This window comes from Aythya ferina, assembly GCF_964211825.1.
Source record: "Aythya ferina genome assembly, contig: HAP1_SCAFFOLD_37, whole genome shotgun sequence".
Taxonomy (NCBI): domain Eukaryota; kingdom Metazoa; phylum Chordata; class Aves; order Anseriformes; family Anatidae; genus Aythya; species Aythya ferina.
The window spans coordinates 614,377-636,827 of NW_028181461.1; the positions used below are offsets into that span (position 1 = coordinate 614,377).

General features: G+C 48.9%; 2 protein-coding genes across 2 annotated transcripts in view; one reads left to right on the forward strand and one right to left on the reverse strand.

Moving 5' to 3' along the window:
• LOC311428217 (antigen WC1.1-like) overlaps window positions 1-22,451 on the forward strand; it is a 197,570-nt gene that overhangs the window by 47,426 nt on the left and 127,693 nt on the right. The gene's annotated exons all lie outside the window — the stretch shown is intronic.
• On the reverse strand, window positions 8,671-14,493 carry LOC311428248 (olfactory receptor 14A16-like; the record flags this gene model as incomplete). Its single annotated transcript, XM_084539784.1, has 2 exons — window positions 8,671-9,342; window positions 14,203-14,493. 2 exons carry the CDS (start codon window positions 14,491-14,493, stop codon window positions 8,671-8,673), a joined length of 963 nt encoding a protein of 320 aa, XP_084395910.1.

Genomic DNA, 22,451 nt, shown 5'->3' on the forward strand with positions numbered 1-22,451 from the left:
TCAGGCATCGGATGTGCCAGCTGTAGAAGACCCCTCTGGCAACTGCACCTGCTTTGCCCTGTTGCCAGAGCCTCATGGTGTTAAGAGGCTGCAAATCTGTCCTGCCACACGCTACCCACTGTTGCTGCACTCCTCACTGCCTCCAAGCCCTCTCTCCTTCTCTCCTCTCCCTGTGCCACTTGTGGTGAGAGCCCCCAGCCCTGCTGCGCTGTGCAGAGGAGCTGCTCCTGGGCAGAGCTGTATCTCTGCAGTGCTGCCCTCTTGCCAGGAGCTCCCCTTGTGCCCAGGAGCCCAGCCCAGCTCAGCAGCACAGAACCCAACCATGGCATCGCTTGCTCTGTGCCATTGGGCTCCCTTGAAGTGTCCCCAAGGCCTCAGGGCTGACAGCTCCTGAAGGCAGCAGGGTCTCTGCTGGGGTGTGGTGCTTGGAGCAGACTGATGTCATCACCAACTGCTCCTCTCTGAACAAAGGGTAGATGGATTTTAAAAGTATGCTTTCTGCTATTAGGGTGAGGGTTTCTACCATGACGTTGTGGTTTAACCCAACCAGCAGCTAAGCACCACACAGCCATTTGTTCATACTCCCCACTCCCTCTCTGGGATGGAGGAGAGAATGCAGAAAAAATGAAAGCCTTTGAGTTGGGATAAAGACAGTTTATTAGCACAGAAAGCAAAGGAAAATAATAATAATGCTAATAGTACTACTCATAATCATGTGTACAAAACAAGTGATGCACAACGCAATTGCTCACCACCCACTGACCGATGCCCAACCTATCCCCAAGCAGCAGCTGGTCTTCCCACCCCAGCCAGCCTCCCCATATTAATTGTTCAGCCTATCATTCCTCTGCCTGTGGCAGGAATAGCCCAGACTGTCTTCCCCAGGATGTTTTTTATGTGTACTACAGGGACTTTATCTCCTTCTGCAGAACATAACATGTTTGATTGGGCATGTCCAGCTTTTTTACAGATCACCTCGTGTTGACTAACCAGGTGGCTTTTGGTAAATATATTTCCCAATGTTTGAATGTCCCAGCACCCATTGCCTTCAGTGTTGTCCTTAACAGTCCAATGTATAGCTCCATTTTCCCGGAGGCTGGTACATGATAAGGGATGTGTTACACCCACTCGATACCATGTTCTTTGGCCCAAGTGTCTATAAGGTTGTTTCGGAAATGTGTCTCATTGTCTGACTCAATTCTTTCTGAGGTGCCATGTTGCCATAGGACTTGCTTCTCAAGGCCTAGGATAGTGTTCTGGGTGGTGGCATGGGGCACAGGACATGTTTCCAGCCATCTGGTGGTTGCTTCCACCATTGTAGGTGCATGGTGCTTGCCCTTGTGTGTTTGAGGGAGTGTGATGTAATCAATCTGCCAGGCCTCTCCATATTTGTATTTCAGCCATTGTCCTCCATACCAAAGAGGCTTTGACCATTTGGCTTGCTTGATTGAAGCGCATGTTTCAAAGTCCTAAATAACCTGTGCTATATTGTCCGTATAGCTATACGGTCAGGTCCACCCCTCGATCACAAGCCCACATGTATGTTGCATCTCTACCCTGATGGCCTGACATGTCATGGGCCCATCGGGCTATAAATAATTCACCTTTATGTTGCCAGTCCAGGTCCACCTGAACCACTTCAATCTTAGCAGCCTGATCCACCTGCTGGTTGTTTTGATGTTCTTCAGTAGCCTGATTCTTGGGCACATGAGCATCTACGTGGCATACCTTTACAACCTGGTTCTCTACACGGGCCGCAATATCTTGCCGCAGTGCAGCAGCCCACATGGGTTTACCCCTGCGCTGCCAGTTGTTTTGCTTCCATTGCTGTAACCACCTGCACAGGACATTTGCTACCATCCATGAATCAGTGTAGAGATAGAGAACTGGCCACTTTTCTCATTCAGCAATATCTAAAGTCAGCTGAATGGCCTTCACTTCTGCAAACTGACTCGATTCACCTTCTCCCTCAGCAGCTTCTGCAACTCGTCTTGAAGGACTCCATACAGCAGCCTTCCATCTCCAATGCTTCTCCACAATACGACAGGACCTATCAGTGAACAGGGCATATTTCTTCTCATTCTCTGGTAACTGGTTGTACAGTGGGGCTTCTTAAGCATGACCCACCTCCTCCTCTGATGATATCCCAAAGTATTTGCCTTCTGGCCAGTCCATAATCACTTCCAATATTTCTGGGTGACTGGGGTTTCCTATTCAAGCCCGCTGAGTAATCAGTGCAACCCACTTGCTCCATGTAGCATCAGTTGCATGATGTGTAGAGGAGACCCTTCCTTTGAACATCCAGCCTAGTACCAGCAGTCGGGATGCCAGAAGGAGCTGTGCTGTACCGACCACCTCCAAAGCAGATCGAACTCCTTCATATGCTGCCAACATCTCCTTTTTTATTGGAGTGTAGCGGGCCTCACATCTTCTGTATCCCTGACTCCAAAACCCTAGGGGTTGACCTCGAGTTTCCCCAGGTTCTTTCTGCCAGAGGCTCCAGGTGGGGCCGTTCTCCCCGGCTGCAGTGTAGAGCACATTCTTTACATCTGGTCCTGTTCGAACTGGCCCAAGGGCTACTGCATGAACTATTTCCTGCTTGATTTGTTCAAAGGCTTGTCGTTGTTCAGGGCCCCATTCAAACTCATTCTTCTTACGGGTTACTTGGCAGAGCGGGTTTACAATCAGACTGTAATTTGGGATGTGCATTCTCCAAAACCTCACAACACCTAGGAAAGTCTGTGTTTCTTTTTTGCTAGTTGGTGGAGACATAGCTGTTATTTTGTTGATCACATCCATTGGGATTTGACAGCATCCATCTTGCCATTTTATTCCTAAAATCTGGATCTCTCGTGCAGGTCCTTTGACTTTATTTTGTTTTATGGCAAAACCGGCTTTCAGAAGGATTTGGACTATTTTCTTCCTTTTCTCGAAAACTTCCTCTGCTGTTCCACCCCACACAATGATGTCACTGATGTACTGCGGATGTTTAGGAGCTTCCCCCTGCTCTAGCGTAGACTGGATCAGCCCATGGCAAATGGTAGGGCTGTGTTTCCACCCCTGGGGTAGCCAACTCCAGGTGTATTGGACACCCCTCCAAGTGAAAGGAAACTGGCCTGCACGCTGCTGCTAAAGGGATTGAATAAAATGCATTAGCGATATCAGTTGTGGCATACCCCTTGGCTGCTTTTGATTCTAGTTTGTACTGGAGTTCCAGCATGTATGGCACTGCAGCACTCAGTGGTGGCGTGAGTTTGTTCAGGCCATGATAGTCCACCGTTAGTCTCCACTCACCATTAGACTTTCGCACTGGCTATATGGGACTATTGAAAGGTGAATGAGTCTTGCTGATCACTCCTTGGCTCTCCAATTGATGAATTAGCTTATGGATGGGAATCAGGGAGTCTTGGTTGGTGCGATATTGCTGCCAGTGCACAGTTGTGGTAGCAATTAGCACTTGCTGTTCTTCGACCCTCAGCATCCCCACAACAGAAGGGTCCTCTGAGAGACCAGGCAAGGTAGACAACTGTTTAATGTCCTCTGTCTCTAAGACAGCTATGCCAAAAGCCCTTTTGGGTCCTTGAAATATCCTTTCCTGAGATAGTCTATGCCAAGGATGCACGGAGCAGCTGAGCCAGTCACAATATGATGTTTTTGCCACTCATTCCCAGTCAGACTCACTTCAGCCTCCAATATAGTTAACTGCTGGGATCCCCCCATCACCCCATAAATGCAGATGGGTTCTGGCCCTTTATAGCTTGATGGTATTATAGTACACTGTGCACTGTTATCTACTAAAGCCTTCTACTTCTGTGCATCTGACATGCCAGGCCACCAAATCCACACAGTCCAATAAACTCAGTTGTCCCTCTTCTCCCCCTGGCTGGAGGCAGTGCCCCTCTAATCCTAGTCAGAATCTCTGTTTCTGTGGCTAAAGGACTGCCTGCTGGAAATTGGAGCAGCAAATTTTTCAGAGAACCTCTTTTTCCCAATTGTTTTCTTTTGCAACTCCCATACCCGTGCCTCCAGGGTCAAGGAAGATTTTCCATCCCATTTTCTCATGTCCTCTTCATGGTCATGTAGGTAAAACCACAGTGTGGCACGGGGTGTGTACCCACCATATTGTCTTCCTTGTGTGGATGAATGCTTACTCCTGATAGCTGAGACACTGCTTTGTACAGGTGGGGAAGAAAATAAACTCTCTTCAAGTTGGTGGACCTTTTCAGAAAGTTTCTCCAACGTATTCTCTTTTAGTTGGTGGACACTGGTTCGTTGAGGTGGGGAGAAAGATAAATTCTCTTTAAGTTGGTGGAATTCTTCTGAAAGTTTCTCCACAGCTGAGACACAGGCCTGTAAGGAAGAGGAGAGACTTTCTTCGTACTGCCAGAATTGTTTAGCCACTTTATCCACTGTAGGTTCCTCATCGTCTTTCCAGGCCATTATTGCCAATTGTAGTGGGTTTACGTGGCAAGGTTTTGGTAGCAGGGGACCATAGGGGTGGTTTCTGTGAGAAAGATCTAGAAGCTGCCCCATGTTTGGGAAGGGCCCCATTGTTTTCCAGATCTGAGCCAATAAGCGATGTTGTTTTGTGCCTCTGTGAGAGCATATTTAAGACAGGGAAAAAAACGCTGCGCCACACAGCAGCCAGGAGAGTGAAGGGATTGAGGAACAGCCTTGCAGGTGACAAGGTCAGTGAAGAAGGAGGGAGAGAGGTGCTCCAGGCACCGGAGCAGAAGTCCCCTGTGGCCTGTGGTGAGGACCATGGTGAAGCAGGCTGTCCCCCTGCAGCCCATGGAGTACCACGGTGGAGCAGGATTCCACGCTGCAGCCCGTGGAGGAGACCACGGTGGAGCAGGTGGCCCTGCACCGACGGAGGCTGCTGCCTGTGGAAGACCCCTGCCGGAGCAGATTCCGGGCCGGACCTGTAGCCCGTGGAGAGGAGACCACGCAGGAGCAGGTGACCCGGCAGGAGCTGCTGCCCGTAGGGGGGCCAGGTTGGAGCAGTTTTCTCCTGAGGGATGGACCCCATGGTACGGACCCATATCTGGAGCAGTTCTGGAAGAGCTGCTGCCTATGGGAAGCCCACGCTGGATCAGTTCATCAAGGACTGCATCCCGTGGGTGGGACCCCACAGCACAGGGGACGAGAGTGACCGAGAAGGAGCGGCAGAGAAGAAGTGCTGTAGACTGACCATAACCCCCATTTGCCTGTTCCCCTGCGCCGCTCGGGGGGAGGAGGTGGAAGAGGGTGGATGGGGGGGGAAGGTGCTTTTGGTTTCTTTCCTTTGTTTCTCACTTCTCTAGCTCGTTCGTAATGAGCAATAAATCTTACTATCTTCTTATGCTGAGTCTGTTTTGCCCGTTACAATAATTATTGTGTGATTTTCTCGTCCTAATCTCAACCCTTTAGCCCTTTTCACATATTTTCTCCCCACTCCTCTTTGAGAAGGGGGAGTGAGAGAGCGGCTGTGGTGGAGCTCGGCTGCCCACTCGAGCGGAACCACGACACCAATGAGCTGGCATATGATGATGGTGCACTCCGTACAAACTTCCGCCACATGGGTCGTGTACACCTGACTTCATCTGGATCTGTGGATGTTTTTCTGAGGTCTGGGTCCTCATAAATCACCTCCCGTACGGCTCATTCCCTCAGGTACTGGATTCCCTTCTCCATAGTGGTCCACTTGCCTGGTAAACGTACAGGTTCTTCTTGGAAGGGATACCTTTCCCTCACAGCTGAGAGGAGATGCCTCCAGAGGTTGTGAGATTGTGCTCCATCTGCAATTGCTTTGTCAATGCCTGCATCTCTAGCAAGGGATCCCAGCCGCCTGGCTTCCCTGCCTTCTGATTCCACAAAATTGGCTCCAGTGTCCCAGCACTGGAGCAGCCAGGTGACAAGATGCTCACCTATGCAACAACCAAAATCTTTTCGTACATCTCATAGCTCACGCTGGTGTAGCTTTTGGGTAGTTACTGTTGATTTTTCGTCATCCTCATCTTCCTCCTCCTGAATCCCTGATGGCCCAGAATCGTCGTCTCTATACCTAGATTTGGCAGAAGACTCTCTGCGTTCTAAACGACCTGAATTCCTATACCATTTTTTCACCTCCTCTACAGGGGCAACTTGCACTGCTACAGCTCGTTTCTCTGACCCAGCCACAGGAGCTGGAGCAGCTGCAGGAACTGGAACTGGAGTAGCTGCAGGAACTGGAGCGGCTGCAGGAACTGGAGCTGGAGTGGCTGCAGAGTCCACCGTAGGGGTCGCAGTGGCCATTGGATCTTTCACAGGACTTGGAGTGGCCATAGGGTCTGTCACTAAGTTGATAGTAATATCATTTGCAGCTCAATAGGCATGAGTCAGGCCCCAGCACTTTACAATGATTTATGTCACTTTGGAACTGCCATAGTCATGACACCTTTTTTTCAAGCATTCTACCAGTTTTTTAGGATTTTGCAGTTGTTCAGGGGTGAATTTCCAAAACACTGGAGGTGCCCACTGCTCTAAATGCCTGCCCATATCCTCCCATACTCCCTGCCACCCACAACTATACTGCCTCCAGGCAGATCTCTGGATGAGATTCCTAAGTAGTTGTTTAAATTTAAGCAAAACCTGAAGCACATTCAGGAGGCAGAACAACAAGACCATGCTGGTCTAAGTATCCCAAGGATATTCAATATCTTGGAGAGCTACTGTAACAAGCTCGGAGGATAAGAGGGTGGTGAAGGAGAAAGGGAGAGTGAACGAGTGAGAAAAAATATCTTCCCCTTTCCCCTCCACAGATTGACTCCCTGCTGAAAAAAGGCAATAGGTATGATTGCTAATAGTTTCTGAGATATGATTTCCAAAGTATAGAGTCGACGACTTTGCTGAGTACAAATACCAAGTTAGAGTCATGACCAGATATTTCATCGTCTCATAAGCCACTGTTACAACACACAGTACCATAATGATCTTAAACCAGGGCCCGGAGAGGATAAACAACATGACAGAGAGCACATACGGAAAATAATGTGCTATAATACTCAATTTGGAAAGCAAGTGCAGCAGAGTTGAGATTAAAGCAATCAGCATTATGACAAGTGACTATTAAACAGGTCTAATACTTATACCAATTTTAGTTTAACACACTCTGGTCAGATCTGTCGTTACCTCAACCCTTCGTGCCCCACGTTGGGCGCCAAAAGGACTGTTGTGGTTTAACCCGGCCAGCAGCTAAACACCACACAGCTGTTCGCTCACCCTCCCCCTCCCTCTCTGGGATGGGTGAGAGACACAGGAAAGTGAAGCCCATGAGTTGAGATAAAGACAGTTTATTAAGACAGGAAAATAATAATAACAATAATAATAATAACTATAATAACAATAATAAAGCAATAATGATGATAATAGTACTACTAATAATAATGTGTACAAACAAGTGATGCACAATGCAAGTGCTCACCACCCGCTGACCGATGCCCAGCCTAACCCCAAGCAGTCTGGCCACCCTCTCCCGGCTAGCCACCCCTATATATTGTTTAGCATGATGTCAGATGGTACGGAATACCCCTTTGGCTAGTTTGGGTCACCTGTCCTGGGTCTGTCCCCTCCCAGCTCTTGCTGCACCCCCAGCTTGCCCGATGGCAGGACAAAGCAAGAAGCTGAGATGTCCTTGGCTTGGTGTAAGCACTGCTCTGCAACAATTAAAACATCGGGGTGTTATCAGCACTCTTCTCATCCTAAGCCAAAACATAGCATTCTACCAGCTACTAGGAAGAAAATTGACTCTGTCCTAACTGAAACCAGGACAAGGTCCCCAGGTTCTTCTTCCTCCCCCCCCCCCCCCCCCCTTCTTTTTCCTCACTCTTACTCCTTTTTTTCCCTATCTCTAAATTATGCTCCTATCACCAACACTCTTTCATACCCCACTGTTATCTGTTACCATCACCCCCCCACCCTGCCATCCCCTCACCACCTGAGAAGTGACATTTAGCATGATTTGGGTGCAGAGTTGACTACTATAGTCACATATGTTTATCATGTACTTCATTGAGCTCATTATCATATTCAGAGATCTTAACATCAATATTCATTTTACAAATAATCATGCAAAAGCTTTCACTCTAGACATTATAGCTGCCAATATTTTGTTCTGTCACCAAACAGGGTTGTCCTGCCACTAGAACACTCCCTCCTTCAGCTGTCTCTCACACCAAGATTGTGGATCGCCATCTTTAAGTTTATACAAGAGAAAGCAGGAACAAGCTGTTCAACTCCCCTTTTGTCCTGTGTTGGTGCCTATCAGTGACACAAACAAGTCTAACTACTCTCCACACGTGGAATATCCTGAGTTGGAAGGGATTCACAAGAATCACAGAATCCACGGATCACATGGATCATAGAGTTCACACCATTTCCAGAGTCTTTTGGGGTGATTCGCTAGATCCACTGATTTCAATAGAGGAATGCCAAATAATTCACCAGGCTCCTTTCTCTATGGCTGCTGTGTTACCTAGTGTAGCAGAGCTCTTCTTTGCCTGTAGAAGAGAATGAATAATGTCATATCTTTGTGGAAAACACTATGACAACTGAAGCAAAGAAATAACAAATAAAAACAAAATAAAAATAATAAAAACAAAATAAATAAAAATAAAATTAAAAGTAGAAAATCAGGGCTTGTAACAAGTTATGTTATGAGTGATATGTAGACGAAAACAGGAAGATTAATGCCTCTGAGAAACATTCTGTCATCATTTTCCTAACTGCATCCTTGAGTTCCTGGTTTCTCATGCTGTAGATGAGGGGGTTCACTGCTGGAGGCACCACTGCATACAGAACTGCCAGCATCAGATTCAAGGAGGAGGAGGACATGGAGGAGGGCTTCAGGTAGGCAAATGTGCCAGTGCTGATGAAGAGGGAGACCACGGCCAGGTGAGGGAGGCATGTGGAAAAGGCTTTGTGCCGTCCCTGCTGTGAGGGGATCCTCAGCACAGTCTTGAAGATCTGCACATACGACAGCACAATGAAAACAAAACACAAAAAGAGTAAACATAAAGTAACCACAACAAGACCAAGTTCTCTGAGGTAGGCATCTGAGCAGGAGAGCTTGAGGATCTGGGGAATTTCACAGAAGAATTGGTCCAGGGCATTGCCTTGGCAGAGGGGAAGGGAAAAGGTATTGGCAGTGTGAAGCACAGCATAGAGAAAAGTACTTCCCCAGGCAGCTTCTGCCATGTTGGCACAAGTTCTACTGTCCATTATTGTCTCATAGTGCAGAGGTTTGCAGATGGCAACATGGCGGTCATAGGACATGATGGTGAGGAAAGAAAACTCTGCTGCGACGAAGAGAGCAAACATAAAAATCTGGGTAGCACAACCCAAGTACGAAATGGCCCTGGTGTCCCACAGGGAATTAGCCATGGCTTTGGGGACAGTGGTGGTAATAGTGCCCAGGTCAAGGAGGGCAAGGTTGAAGAGGAAGAAGTACATGGGGGTGTGGAGGCGGTGGTTGCAGGCTACAGCAGTGAGGATGAGGCCATTGCCCAGGAGGGCAGCCAGGTAGATGCCCAGGAAGAGCCCGAAGTGCAGGAGCTGCAGCTCACGTGTGTCTGCAAATGGCAGGAGGAGAAACTCATTGGGGAAGCTCCTGTTGGACATTTGCAGTCTCAGGGCATGGCTGGCTGTCCATGGTGGAAAAGACAGACACAAGTTAGGTAGACTTCTGTGACCAAAACCTCTAACATATTTCACAGAACCCTCCACAGCAAGACACACTGCTTCTTCCCTGTGAGCCATGTTTTTTTCTGTCTAAGGGTGTCAGGGATCAGGCAGATCCTCTGTGAGATCAGAAGTCAGTACTACTTTACAGCATCTGGTAAAGAGCACCAGGTATGGATCTCAGGTGCACACTGGCCTGAGGTATTTCCCTATTTGCAGATCCTGAGCAGGATATCCAACAATCTTTCAAGAAACAGTGACAGTGGTTTTGGTGCTCTCTAGGTGAAAGGGTGTGGAACAAAATTGTGAATTTCCTCAAAGACCGACAGACCTTTCAGTGTAATGTTCTCTTATCTTCAGTCATTCATTCAAACTTGACAACTCTATTACCATCCCCCTAGCTGCCCTTCAAAACAGAAAAGTGAAAGCAGAAACTTCACAGAGTGCCTTCCCTTCAGATACAGCAGACATTGGTCTTCCCTGTGAAGAATCTCCCCCAGACATGCAATGGGGCTGCTGTGGAAATGTGAGCAGCCTGATCTAGGGAGCAGCCTCTGGGCAGCAGCAGGACCCTGCCCTGCCCTGTCACAGCTCCTTCCTTCCCTTCTACCCTCAGCTTCTCCCCACAGCACCCTGGGCAGCTCCCCAAGCAGGCTGAGTGCTGAGCCTGGCAGGCAGCAGAGGCCCTGCCCCGGCACACAGCCCCTGGGGCACTGCAGGGACTCTACTCTGCACCACAGCCCTGGCCACCCCTGCCTGCACAACGGCTGCACAGCCTGCCACCAGCCCTGTGAGAAGGAACCCTCATGTCCTGTCCCTCTGTTATTTACGGCAGAGAATCCCTGCTCTGGACCTTGTCATTCTTCTCTACCATAGAGAAAGCAGAGTGCTCCTGAAAGCTCCCGTAGACTGTGGGATTTGCCAGCAAATCTGGAGATGGCATCAGGAACAACAGCTGTGCTGCCCTGCAGCCAGAGACTTACCCTATTCAGGGCTGTGAAGATTTCTCCTACTGTGAGCTCTCAGCATCCCCCACTCCACACTGCCTTTAACATCTCCCTCCCTTCTCTAAGTTGTCCTTGTCCCCTGCAGGCAGTGCCCCCAGCCCTGCTGTGCTGTGCAGAGGAGCTGCTCCTGGGCAGAGCTGTCTCTCTGCAGTGCTGCCCGCTTGCCAGGAGCTCCCCTTGGGCCCAAGAGCCCAACCCAGCTCAGCAGCACAGCTTCAGCCCAGGGCCTCACTGTCTCTGCCCTGTCTTGTGTCCCTTGAGATATCCCTGGGTCTCTAGGGTTATCAACATTGAAACAGGCTGAAGCAATCCCTGATGTTCCCTCCCACAGCTGAGGAGAGATACTTACTTCCAGCAGTGTCATTTCTTGTAGCAGGAGAAGTTTCATCAAAGAATTCCCTTGTCATCTTCCACTTTTAGGCAGGACACCCAGAATGTGACTGGCAGGGATCACATTTTCCCAAGCTGAGGGAAGTGATCACAGGGAGTCAACTGATGCATCTCATTCTGAGTTTGATGTCCTAGGCCTGTAATGGGGCCCAGAACCTTCCATATCAGCCACAAACCCACATGATATGGGATTTCTCTCACCTCTGTTCAGATATGTACAAAATACTCTAGGCTAAGCTCCCACGGTAATTAAAGGAGATAGAGAAGAACAGTGAGTTGTTCAAATGCAAATGCCATTTGACATTTGAGGTGCCCGAGGATGTCCGACTAAGCAGTAATCCTTTAAGTTAGGACTTCAGAGACTGGGAATGTAGGTATTAGAGTTTTTTCAGTGTAGACTGCCTAAAAATGTGGCCTCCCTTTGTGCCTTGTCACTAACCTGGAAGCTGTCCCTTGTCATTTAGCTAAATAATATAAACCTCCCCTTTAACATATCTCTCTCATTCCCAAAAGTGGGAGTAGATTAATGGAGAAGCGGTAATTTAGAGACAGTACTTTCTAAAAGGTGTTTGAAAGCTTAGGCACATGAGTAGACTGCCCTACATCTACTATATTAGTAGGCTTAGTCAATTGAGTTGAGTGTAGAGGGGCGTTACAGAGACATCTTGATAGATTGGAACATTGGTCAGTCGCCTACAATATAAAATTCAACAAGAACTAGTGCCAGATTCTGTACATCAGGCCGTGTATTCCTGAATATACATATAGACTGAGGGACAAGTGGATGGAGCATAACTCTGCAGAAAGGGATCTCGGGGCTGATGTTCCACAATGTTCCCTGCAGGGACCATGGTGGAGTTGATCCTGCAGGAGGGCAGCACAGCTGGCAAATAGCAAGCTCACAACTCTGGTCTTCGGGAGAGCAGTCTTTGGCCTCTTGGAAGGTGAGAAGCTGAAACATCCTTGGCTTGGTGTAAGCATTGCTCTGCAACAATTATAACATCAACATGTTATCAGCACTCCTCTCATCCCAAGCCAAAAGACAGCATTCCACCAGCTACTAGGAAGAAAACCAACTCTGTCCTAACTGAAACCAGGACAGCCCCCTTTAGGTATTGGAAGGCTGCTAGAAGGTCTCCTCAGGGCCTTCCCTTCTGCAAGCTGAAAAAACACAACTCTCAGCCTGCCTTCATAGGAGAGGACCTTGAGCCCTGTGATCATCTTTGTGGCCCTCCTCTGGACTTGTTCTAATATTCCCACTTCCTTCTTGTCCTGGGAGCCCCAGAGCTAACAAAGTATTCTGTGTGGGGTCTCGTGAGAGCAGAGTAGAGGGGGAGAATCCCCTCCCCTGCCCTGCTGGCTATGCTTCTGTTGATGTAGCCCAGGATACGGTTGGCTTTCTGGGCTGCAAGCACACACTGCCGGCTCATGGTGAGCTCCACCAACACCCCCATATTCTTCTCCTCAGGGCTGCTTTCAATCTATTCTCTGCCCAGCCTGTATTTGTCCTTGGGATTACCCCAAGGACATGTGGGACCTTGAACTTTGCCTTGTTGAACTTCATGAGTTTTGCACAGGCCGACCTCTCAAGCTTGCCTATGCCTCGTCAGCCTCCCTGGAGTGCTGCTAAGAATGGCCATAAGTTCTTCAGAAGGGACAGGCAATGAAGGAGGCTCGGTGGTGTAGTGCCTGATATTAGAGAGTGTTTTGATATTGTAGAGCTCAGGGCTGGGCTCAGAGACTTTCTTTTCTGAGACTGCAGAGTAGCAGTTTCCCTGTGAATACCTGGGTTTACTTCTTTCCTTGTGACTGAGCACGCAGTGGGAGATCTCTCACTTTCAGAGGGGCTGCAGTCAGTGCTCATGCCATGCTCCGCTGTCCCTGGAGGTACCCTGGGTTCTGGAGGCAGCTCCAGATTCCCCTCTTGAAGGACACCACCTACAGGCCACATGTGGGAACAGCCCTGGCTACATAATGCAGTGACCATGCGCTGCCTCTGCTGTGAGCAGACACCCACAGGTGAGTCTTAAATCTAGCCCTTGGTCTCTGACAGGTGACAATGCAACAATGAGCCATTCCATCCTGAACCAAAGCAGAAACAGACTCTTGTAGGGAGCAATTCTTTGGGCCTATTCTTGACACTGGCTTGGCTAGGAAATTCCAGCCTTCAGGCAGTGTACATGAGTTATCCTGTTTATTACCAAAAGTGTTATGAGAGCCTTCACTGACTCACAGTTACTTGTACATGTATAAAGCATTTATATGATACAGAGCAGTTTCAGTCATTCGTTGTAGTGGGAAGAATCCAAACATTTATATCAGAATGCAAGGAGCAAAAACAGTAAAAATGACAATAAGGAAAAAGCAATTTTATTAATAATGATAAAAACAAACAAAGAAGCAAAAAAAAAAAAAAAAAGTGTTGGAATGGGATGCACAATTTTCACTTCTGGAGAGTGAAAAAAACTTTATGAGTACTGAAAAACATTCCCCAAATCAGTTTCCTAACAGCATCCTTGAGCTCCTTGTTCCTCATGCTCTAGATGAGGGGGTTCACTGCTGGAGGCACCACCGAGTACAGAACTGCCAGCAAGAGATCAAGGCATGAGGAGGAAATAGAGGGGGGCTTCAGATAAGCAAACATGATATTGCTGATGAACAGGGAGACAATGGCCAGGTGAGGGAGGCACGTGCAAAAGGCTTTGTTCTGTCCCTGCTGTGAGGGGATCCTCAGCAAAGCTTTGAAGATCTGCACATAGGACAGCAACAGAAAAGCAAAAAATGCAGTACCTGAGCAAACGCTAAAGATGAGGAATGCAACTTCTCTAAGGTAGGCATCTGAGCAGAAGAGCTTGAGGATCTGGGCAAGTTCACAGAAGAACTGGTCCAAGACATTGCCTTGGCAGAGTGGGAGGGAAAAGGTATTGGCAGTGTGCAGCACAGCATAGAGAAAGCCATTGCCCCAGGCAGCTTCTGCCATGTTGACACAAGTTTTGCTGGCCATTATTCTCCCTTAGTGTAGGGGTTTGCAGATGGCAATGTAGCGGTCATAGGCCATGATGATTAGAAGATAAAACTGTGCTGTGACAAATGCAACAAACATAAAGACCTGGGTAACACAGCCAAAGAAGGAAATGGCCCTGGTGTCCCACAGGGAATTAGCCATTGCTTTGGGGACAGTGGTGGAGATGGAGCCCAGGTCAAGGAGGGCAAGGTTGAAGAGGAAGAAGTACATGGGGGTGTGGAGGTGGTGGTCGCAGGCTGTGGTGAGGATGAGGCCATTGCCCAGGAGGGCAGCCAGGTAGATGCCCAGGAAGAGCCCAAAGTGCAGGAGCTGCAGCTCACGTGTGTCTACAAATGGCAGGAGAAGGAACTCATTGGGGAAGCTGGTGTTGGACATTTGCTGACATTGGACACAGCTGTCTGTTGAAGAGAAGAAGGCAGGACAAAGTTAGAACAGACTTCTCCAAGGAACACCTATTGCAAGTCTTAGAATAGCCCCCCAGACCAGCCTTTCTCTTTGCAGGAGAACCTGTCTGCAGCTCTCTTGCTTGAGCAGTGGCTGATGCTGGATGAGAGTGGCACTGGGAGCAGGGGCTGCTGTGGGCTCCAGAGGAGGTGTTCCTGTTATGAAGCAGGAGGGAAGCAGGAACATGGAGCAACCTCTAGTTCAGTCCACTTGTCAGATGAATGAGCCTTGTGAACAACTCATCTGACCACAGAGTTGTGGAAAGCATATTTTCCTTGCTTCATTTTTTTGCAGTTACCCCTGTAATGCTTAGGACAACAATCACATTCATGTACTTGAATGTGATTAATGTACAAGAAAAGGGAGACAGCTGAGAGCAAAGAAGACCCAAGTCCATGTGCAGCTGGACAGAATCCTCACCTTGTCCCTGGGGGCCTGAGATGGATCTCAGCTCTTCCCTCCCAGGTGAGGGTGCAGAGGCCTCACTCCAGCTTCCCACAGACAGCCATCCAGCAGCACGGAGCGTCCTGGTCGTGGTCTGCTATAGACCGCCGAACCAGGATGAGGAGATGGCTGAGGAGTTCTACAGGCAACTGACAGAAGTTGCGAAATCTTCAGCGCTTGTTCTCGTGGGGGACTTCAACTTCCCTGACATATCCTGGAAGCACAACACAGCCCTGAGAAAGCAGTCTAGGAGGTTTCTGGAGAGCGTGGAAGATAGCTTCCTGACGCAGCTGGTTAGTGAACCTACCAGGGGTGGTGCCCCACTAGACCTTCTCTTCACAAACAGAGAAAGACTGGTGGAGGATGTGATTGTCGGGAGCTGTCTTGGGCAGAGTGACCATGAAATGGTGGAGTTCACTATTCTTGGCGAGGCCAGGAAGGGGACCAGTAAAACCGCTGTATTGGACTTTCGGAGGGCTGACTTTGAGCTGCTCAGGACACTACTTGGTAGAGTCCCTTGGGAGGCGGTTCTGAAGGGCAGGGGGGTCCAGGAAAGCTGGGCGCTCTTCAAGAGGGAAATCTTAATGGCACAGGAACGGTCTGTTCCCACGTGCCCAAAGACGAGCTGGAGGGGAAGAAGACCGGCCTGGCTCAACAGAGAATTGTGGCTTGATCTTAGGAGAAAAAAGAGGGTTTATAATCTTTGGAAAAGTGGGCAGGCCACTAGGGAGGACTATAAGGATGTAGCGAGGCTGTGCAGGGACAAAATTAGGAAGGCCAAAGCTCATCTGGAGCTCACTCTGGCTACTGCTGTTAAAGATAACATAAACGTTTCTATAAATACATCAACACAAAAAGGAGGACTAAGGAGAATCTCCATCCTTTACTGGATGCGGGGGGAAACTTAGTTACAAGAGATGAGGAAAAGGCAGAGGTGCTCAATGCCTTCTTTGCCTCAGTCTTTAGCGGCAATACCGGATGTTCTCTGGATACTCAGTACCCTGAGCTGATGGAAGGGGATGGGGAGCAGGATGTGGCCCTCACTATCCATGAAGAACTGGTTGGTGACCTGCTACGGCACTTGGATGTGCACAAGTCGATGGGGCCGGATGGGATCCACCCAAGGGTACTGAGAGAACTGGCAGAGGAGCTGGCCAAGACACTGTCCATCATTTATCAGCAGTCCTGGTGATCGGGGGAGGTCCCAGTTGACTGGCAGCTAGCAAATGTGACACCCATCTACAAGAAGGGCCGGAGGGCAGACCCGGGAAACTACAGGCCTGTCAGTTTGACCTCAGTGCCAGGGAAGCTCATGGAGCAGATCCTCCTGAGAGTCATCACGCAGCACTTGAAGGGCAAGCAGGCGATCAGGCCCAGTCAGCATGGGTTTATGAAAGGCAGGTCCTGCTTGACGAACCTGATCTCCTTCTATGACAAAGTGACGCGCTGGGTGGACGAGGGAAAGGCTGTGGATGTGGTCTACCTTGACTTCAGCAAGGCTTTTGACACCGTCTCCCACAGCATTCTCCTCAAGAAACTGGCTGCTCTTGGCTTGGACTGGCACACGCTTCATTGGGTTAGAAACTAGCTGGATAGCCGGGCCCAAAGAGTCATGGTGAATGGAGTCAAGTCCAGTTGGAGGCCAGTCACTTGTGGCATCCCCCAGGGCTCGGTGCTGGGGCCGGTCCTCTTTAATATCTTCATCGATGATCTGGACGAGGGCATCGAGTGCACCCTCAGTAAGTTTGCAGATGACACCAAGTTAGGTGCGTGTGTCGATCTGCTTGAGGGTAGGAAAGCGCTGCAGGAGGATCTGGATAGGCTGCACCGATGGGCTGAGGTCAACTGCATGAAGTTCAACAAGGCCAAGTGCCGGGTCCTGCACCTGGGGTGCAATAACCCCAAGCAACGCTACAGGCTGGGAGATGAGTGGTTGGAGAGCTGCCAGGCAGAGAAGGACCTGGGAGTGATGGTGGATAGTCGGCTGAATATGAGCCAGCAGTGTGCTCAGGTGGCCAAGAAGGCCAACGGCATCCTGGCTTGTATAAGAAGCAGTGTGGCCAGCAGGGCTAGGGAGGTGATTGTCCCCCTGTACTCAGCTCTGGTGAGGCCGCACCTCGAGTGCTGTGTTCAGTTTTGGGCCCCTCACTACAAGAAGGACATTGAGGTGCTCGAGCGGGTGCAGAGAAGGGCGACGAAGCTGGTGAGGGGCCTGGAGAACAAGTCCTACGAGGAGCGGCTGAGGGAGCTGGGCTTGTTCAGCCTGGAGAAAAGGAGGCTCAGGGGCGACCTTATCGCTCTCCATAGGTACCTCAAGGGAGGCTGTAGCGAGGTGGGGGTTGGTCTGTTCTCCCACGTGCCTGGTGACAGGACGAGGGGGAATGGGCTAAAGTTGAGCCAGGGGAGTTTTAGGTTAGATGTTAGGAAGAACTTCTTTACTGAAAGGGTTGTTAGGCATTGGAACAGGCTGCCCAGGGAAGTGGTGGAGTCACCATCCCTGGAAGTCTTCAAAAGACGTTTAGGTGTAGAGCTTAGGGATATGGTTTAGTGGGGACTGTTAGCGTTAGGTCAGAGGTTGGACTCGATGATCTTGAGGTCTCTTCCAACCTAGAAATTCTGTGATTCTGTGATTCTGTGATTCTCTGCTGGGCCCCATCTCTTGCACCGAATTGGGCACCATCTCCTGCATCCCTTGGCTGTCAGCTCCCTCTCCCCTGCCCTGTAGTATGACAGTGCCATGGTGGGACGTGTTTCTGGTGGGCCGTGTACCAGACACAGTAATGAATACTATGAGCAGGACTAGAGGGGTCCTGCTTCCAGCCAGGGGAAGGCGGGGAGGAAAGGGACAATCAGGTTTACTGGACTGTGTATATTTAATGGCCTGGCACATCAGACCCACAAATATATCAGGCTCTACTGGACACCGGTGCACAGTGTACCTTAATGCCATCAAGCTATAAAGAGGTAGAACCCACCTGTATTTCTGAAGTGACAGGTGGGTCCCAAGAGTTAACTGTCTTGGAGGCTAAAGTGAGTCGAACTGGGAAGGAATGGCAAAAGCTCCCCATTGGGACTGGCCCGGAGGCTATGTGCATCCAAGACATAGTCTTCTTCAGGAATGGGTACTTCAAAGTTCCAAAAGAGCACAGGTGGGGCTTTGGCATAGCAGCCTTGGAGACGGAGGACATTAAAGAGTTGTCTACCTTGCTTGACCTTCCACAGAATCCTTCTGTTGTGGGTTTGCTGAGGGTTGAAGAACAGCAGGTGCCAATGGCTACCATGGTGGTGCACCTGAGGCAGCGTCACACTAACTGAGACTCCCTGATTGCCATCCATGAGCTGGTTCATCGGCTGGAGAGCCAATGTGTAGATGTAGAACTTAGTAGCATGGTTTAGGGATGGACTTGTCAGTACTAAGGTAAAGTTGCATGACCTGGGTTACACGTCCATTGAGGCACAATGCAGTTCTTTTGCCTTCTGCATCTATAGCACAGGAAGCATGACTTTGCTCTACTCTATTGACTGGGCAGGTCTTTTCACATTACTCAATTTAGTTTTCTGTGGCTGGAAGGGGACAATTTCCCAAAAGCAGCCAAACTCATGGGTACAGCTACAGCCACTTGAAGATATATTTTCTTTAGTTTTCATCCTGAGTTTTCCACAGAAGACCCAAGAGAGACCATGGATGTCCAGGTATCTACAAAGATTCAGGCTGAATTTCTCAGATTCCAATGGTCATTTCAATTTTATTTATTTTATTTTATTTTATTTTATTTTATTTTATTTTATTTTATTTTATTTTATTTTATTTTATTTTTTTCATTTCTTTTCATTTCATTTCATTTATTTATTTATTTTCCCAAGGAATCCCTGACTTGTCTTAGAAAAGGTTTCATGTGCTGGGCTGGGCTGCAGCTACAGGGACAAAGACCACTGCTGGCAGTGGAGGTATCGGACCTTCAGACTCTGCTTTTCCTCCCAATGCAGGTCTCTAAAGAAATCACCCTGGATGAATACCAATAGGAGAATGATGCTCAAAACTGAAATGCAGCAAAATTCAGCCTTTAAAGCAATAAAAGATTTGTATTAGGTGCTTTTTGGAATCTTCTTCCTTAATTACATCATGCAAGCTCTGCAATTAGCTGCACAAGGTGTGAAGGCTTGAAGCAAATTATGGAAGAAATGTTAGAAGTTTCTTCATTTTAATGAGTTCCATGGTGTATTATGGTGCTGAGTCTATGAAGCTCAGGTACTGAGAGAAGAGTGATGTAACCGCTTGAGCAAGTAAAGTCAGAAGGAAAAGTTGAAGTGACTTGGAGTATTAATGGGCCCCACTGAGGGCTGTTACCAAGAGATTCTCCTCAGGGACTTGTTAGGGCAGATAATTGGAGACCTTGATTGCAGACAGGCAAAGCACTGTGCTGAGAAAAGTCTTGGTTGGTTTTGGTGAAGCAGAAGAGCCAAGGCCTGACTCCAGCCACTGGGAGGGGAGATCCTGCACCCCCATATCCATCTCAAGGCTCTTCCTGGGGTCTGTGGGATGTTCTAAACAGTGTGATGCCATGAGAAGAACAGTGGTATGACACCTCCCTGCCTCTGCAAGGGTTGCAAAGAAGCAAAGAGGCCTCACTGCAATGACTACATCTCATCACCTCATAAGCTCTAGATAAGGGACAAAAACGTCAGGGCTTTTGGGGCCTTCCATTCTTGCCAGCAACCTCCACCTTCTCCTCTGAAAGCTTTCCTATGCTGTCCCACACTTTGTCCTATTTCCTGGAAGCCTACAGACACACATCTCTGTTCTTCACCTTGCTCTCACCCTGGCATTTCCATCATTTCACCAATGTCTCATCAACCTTCACCAGCTGTTCCTTGAAAAACAAAGCCAGGGTTTGATTACGGACACTCTTTGGGTGACCTCTGGCACCACAGCAGTATACTTTGAGAGACATTTTTTCCTCTTTGTGGCCAGTGCCAACCTTCCAAGGTGCAATTTCTGGCAGTTTTCCTCTCCTGCTCTTTCCTACCACCAAAGAAAGTTCCACCTGGGTGGAAACCAGTCCTAAAGCAGGCATCCCAATCCATTGGCCTTCTTGTGGCCTGTCAGCCAACCAGATAGAAGTCACCTCACCAGCATCGTCCAAACCACGGTCCTTCTGCTGGCCTTGCAGCTTCTTGTTTAGACACACCCAAGCCTTGTGCCTCCTGCTGTCCATTCGTGGACTCAAACAGAAGGGACAGGACAACCCATATCTGCGCCTTCTTTCTGTCTGGGTATGTAGGCAGAGGGGATCCCACAGTCAGCATGCCAACCAGGTGCCTTCTGCTGGCCTACCAGGACCACTGGCAGATGTCAGCTGAAAAGTACAGAACCTAGGTAGAAGTGTGGCCTGTCAACTACTTCAGAAAGAAGTGACCTCACAGTCCCTTTCCGTGACATGTTCCTGCTGCTGCCCTATCAACTGCAGAGACAGAAGTGACCTCACAGTCACTGCCACAGTCACATTCCTCCTGCTGGTTCGGGAGATCCTGAGGCAGAGCTGAGCTCATCAGAGCATTCCCACCCATCTCCTCCTTGTGGCCCACAAGCTGATAAGGTCCATGGTCCCTCACATTCATCTTTGAATGCCATGTGACTGCATGTGGTGGATTTATGTGGCAAGGTTTTGGTAGTGGGGGGCCATTGGGGTGGCTTCTGTGAGAAGAATCCAGAAGCTGTCCCATGTTAGATAAGGGCCTTGCTGCTGGCCAGGTCTGGGCCGATAAGTGACATTGTTTGTGCCTCTGTGAGAGCATATTTAAGACAGGGAAAAAAAAAAAAAATGCAGAACAGCAGCTGGGAGAGAGAGAGGAGTGCGAAACTGCCTTACAGGCACCAAGATCAGTGAAGAAGGAGGGGGAGAGGTGCTCCATGTCCTGGAGCAAAAGTCCCCTGTGGCCTGTGGTGAGGACTATCGTGAAGCAGGCTGTCCCCCTGCAGCCCATGGAGTACCACGGTGGAGCAGGTGGACCTGCAGTGATGGAGGCTGTGGCCTGTGGAGGACCCTCTCCAGAGCAGATTCCGGGCCAGACCTGTAGGCCTTGGAGAGGAGCCCACGCAGGAGCAGGTGACCTGGCAGGAGCTGCTCCCCATGGGGGACCCAAGCTGCCCCTGCACAGCCCCTGAGAGGCCCAGCCCCAGTTCCTGCCCCCCAGTTTTTGCTCCAGAAGGACTCCCCTAGGTCCTGTGTCACTTGTCCCACCTGGGTGCCTTGGCTACCCCAGGACATCCTGGAGGTAGTGGCCACCTCTGACTGGAAAACTGAAACCAGCCATGAAAGTAGATTGAGGAAACAGTTGAAACCTGTACAGAAAAGGACTCGATGTAACAGCTGAAAGAGCTTGCCAGCACCACCAGCTTTTTTTCTATGAATGTTCATTATTCATTTTCCCAGTTTTCTATTAACAGCACCATGGACAAATGCAATAAAAAAATCGTGCTTTCTTGATGAATAGTTTTATGCACACACTTACCAAAATACATTTCCCAACATTGCTAATGCTTTTTTTTTTTCTTTTTTTTTTTTTTTTTTTTTTTTTCCTCCCCTTATTCTGTCTTTGAAGAGCACTCCAAGGGAAAGAGTTATTGAATTAAAGAATTAAATTAAATTAAATTAAATTCATTTTCAAGTCCCCAGAAATCTTGCTGATCCAAATGCTTGACAGCCCAGTCCAGAAAGGCAGGGTAGTGTGAAATAGCAGAGAGTGGCATCTGCAATGAACCTGTAAAGGGGTGAGAAAAAATCTCACAGGGACACTGGGGGTTGTTTCTGGAGGCACAAAGAGCAATGCCAGGGCTGTGTGAGGTGCTTATGTCTGAACCGGTTCCTCATACACATGGGGCTGTTGAGAGACATGAGTCACAGAATCACAGAATCATCTAGGCTGGGAGAGACCTCCAAGATCACCTAGTCCAACCTCTGACCTAGCACTGACAAGTCCTCCACTAAACCATATCACTAAGCTCTACATCTAAACATCTAATCATGGAGAAGTTGGTTCTCGGACTTATTGAGGCGCACCTGGGGGACAAAGCAGTCATTGGTCCCAGCCAGCATGGGTTTGTGAAGGGTAGGTCCTGCCTAACTAACCTGATTTCCTTTTATGATAAGATCACCCGTATGGTGGACCAAGGGAAACCAGCTGATGTGATTTTTTTGGACTTCAGCAAGGCTTTTGACACGGTTTCCCATAGGATCCTACTGGACAAAATGTCCACCATACAGCTAAATAAAAACATCATACGATGGGTGAGCAATTGGCTAACGGGCAGGGCCCAAAGGGTTATGGTAAATGGGGCTGTGTCAGGCTGGCGGGCGGTCACCAGTGGGGTCCCTCAAGGCTCCATTTTAGGGCTGGTACTTTTCAATATTTTTATAAACGATCTGGATGTAGGAATAGAGGGT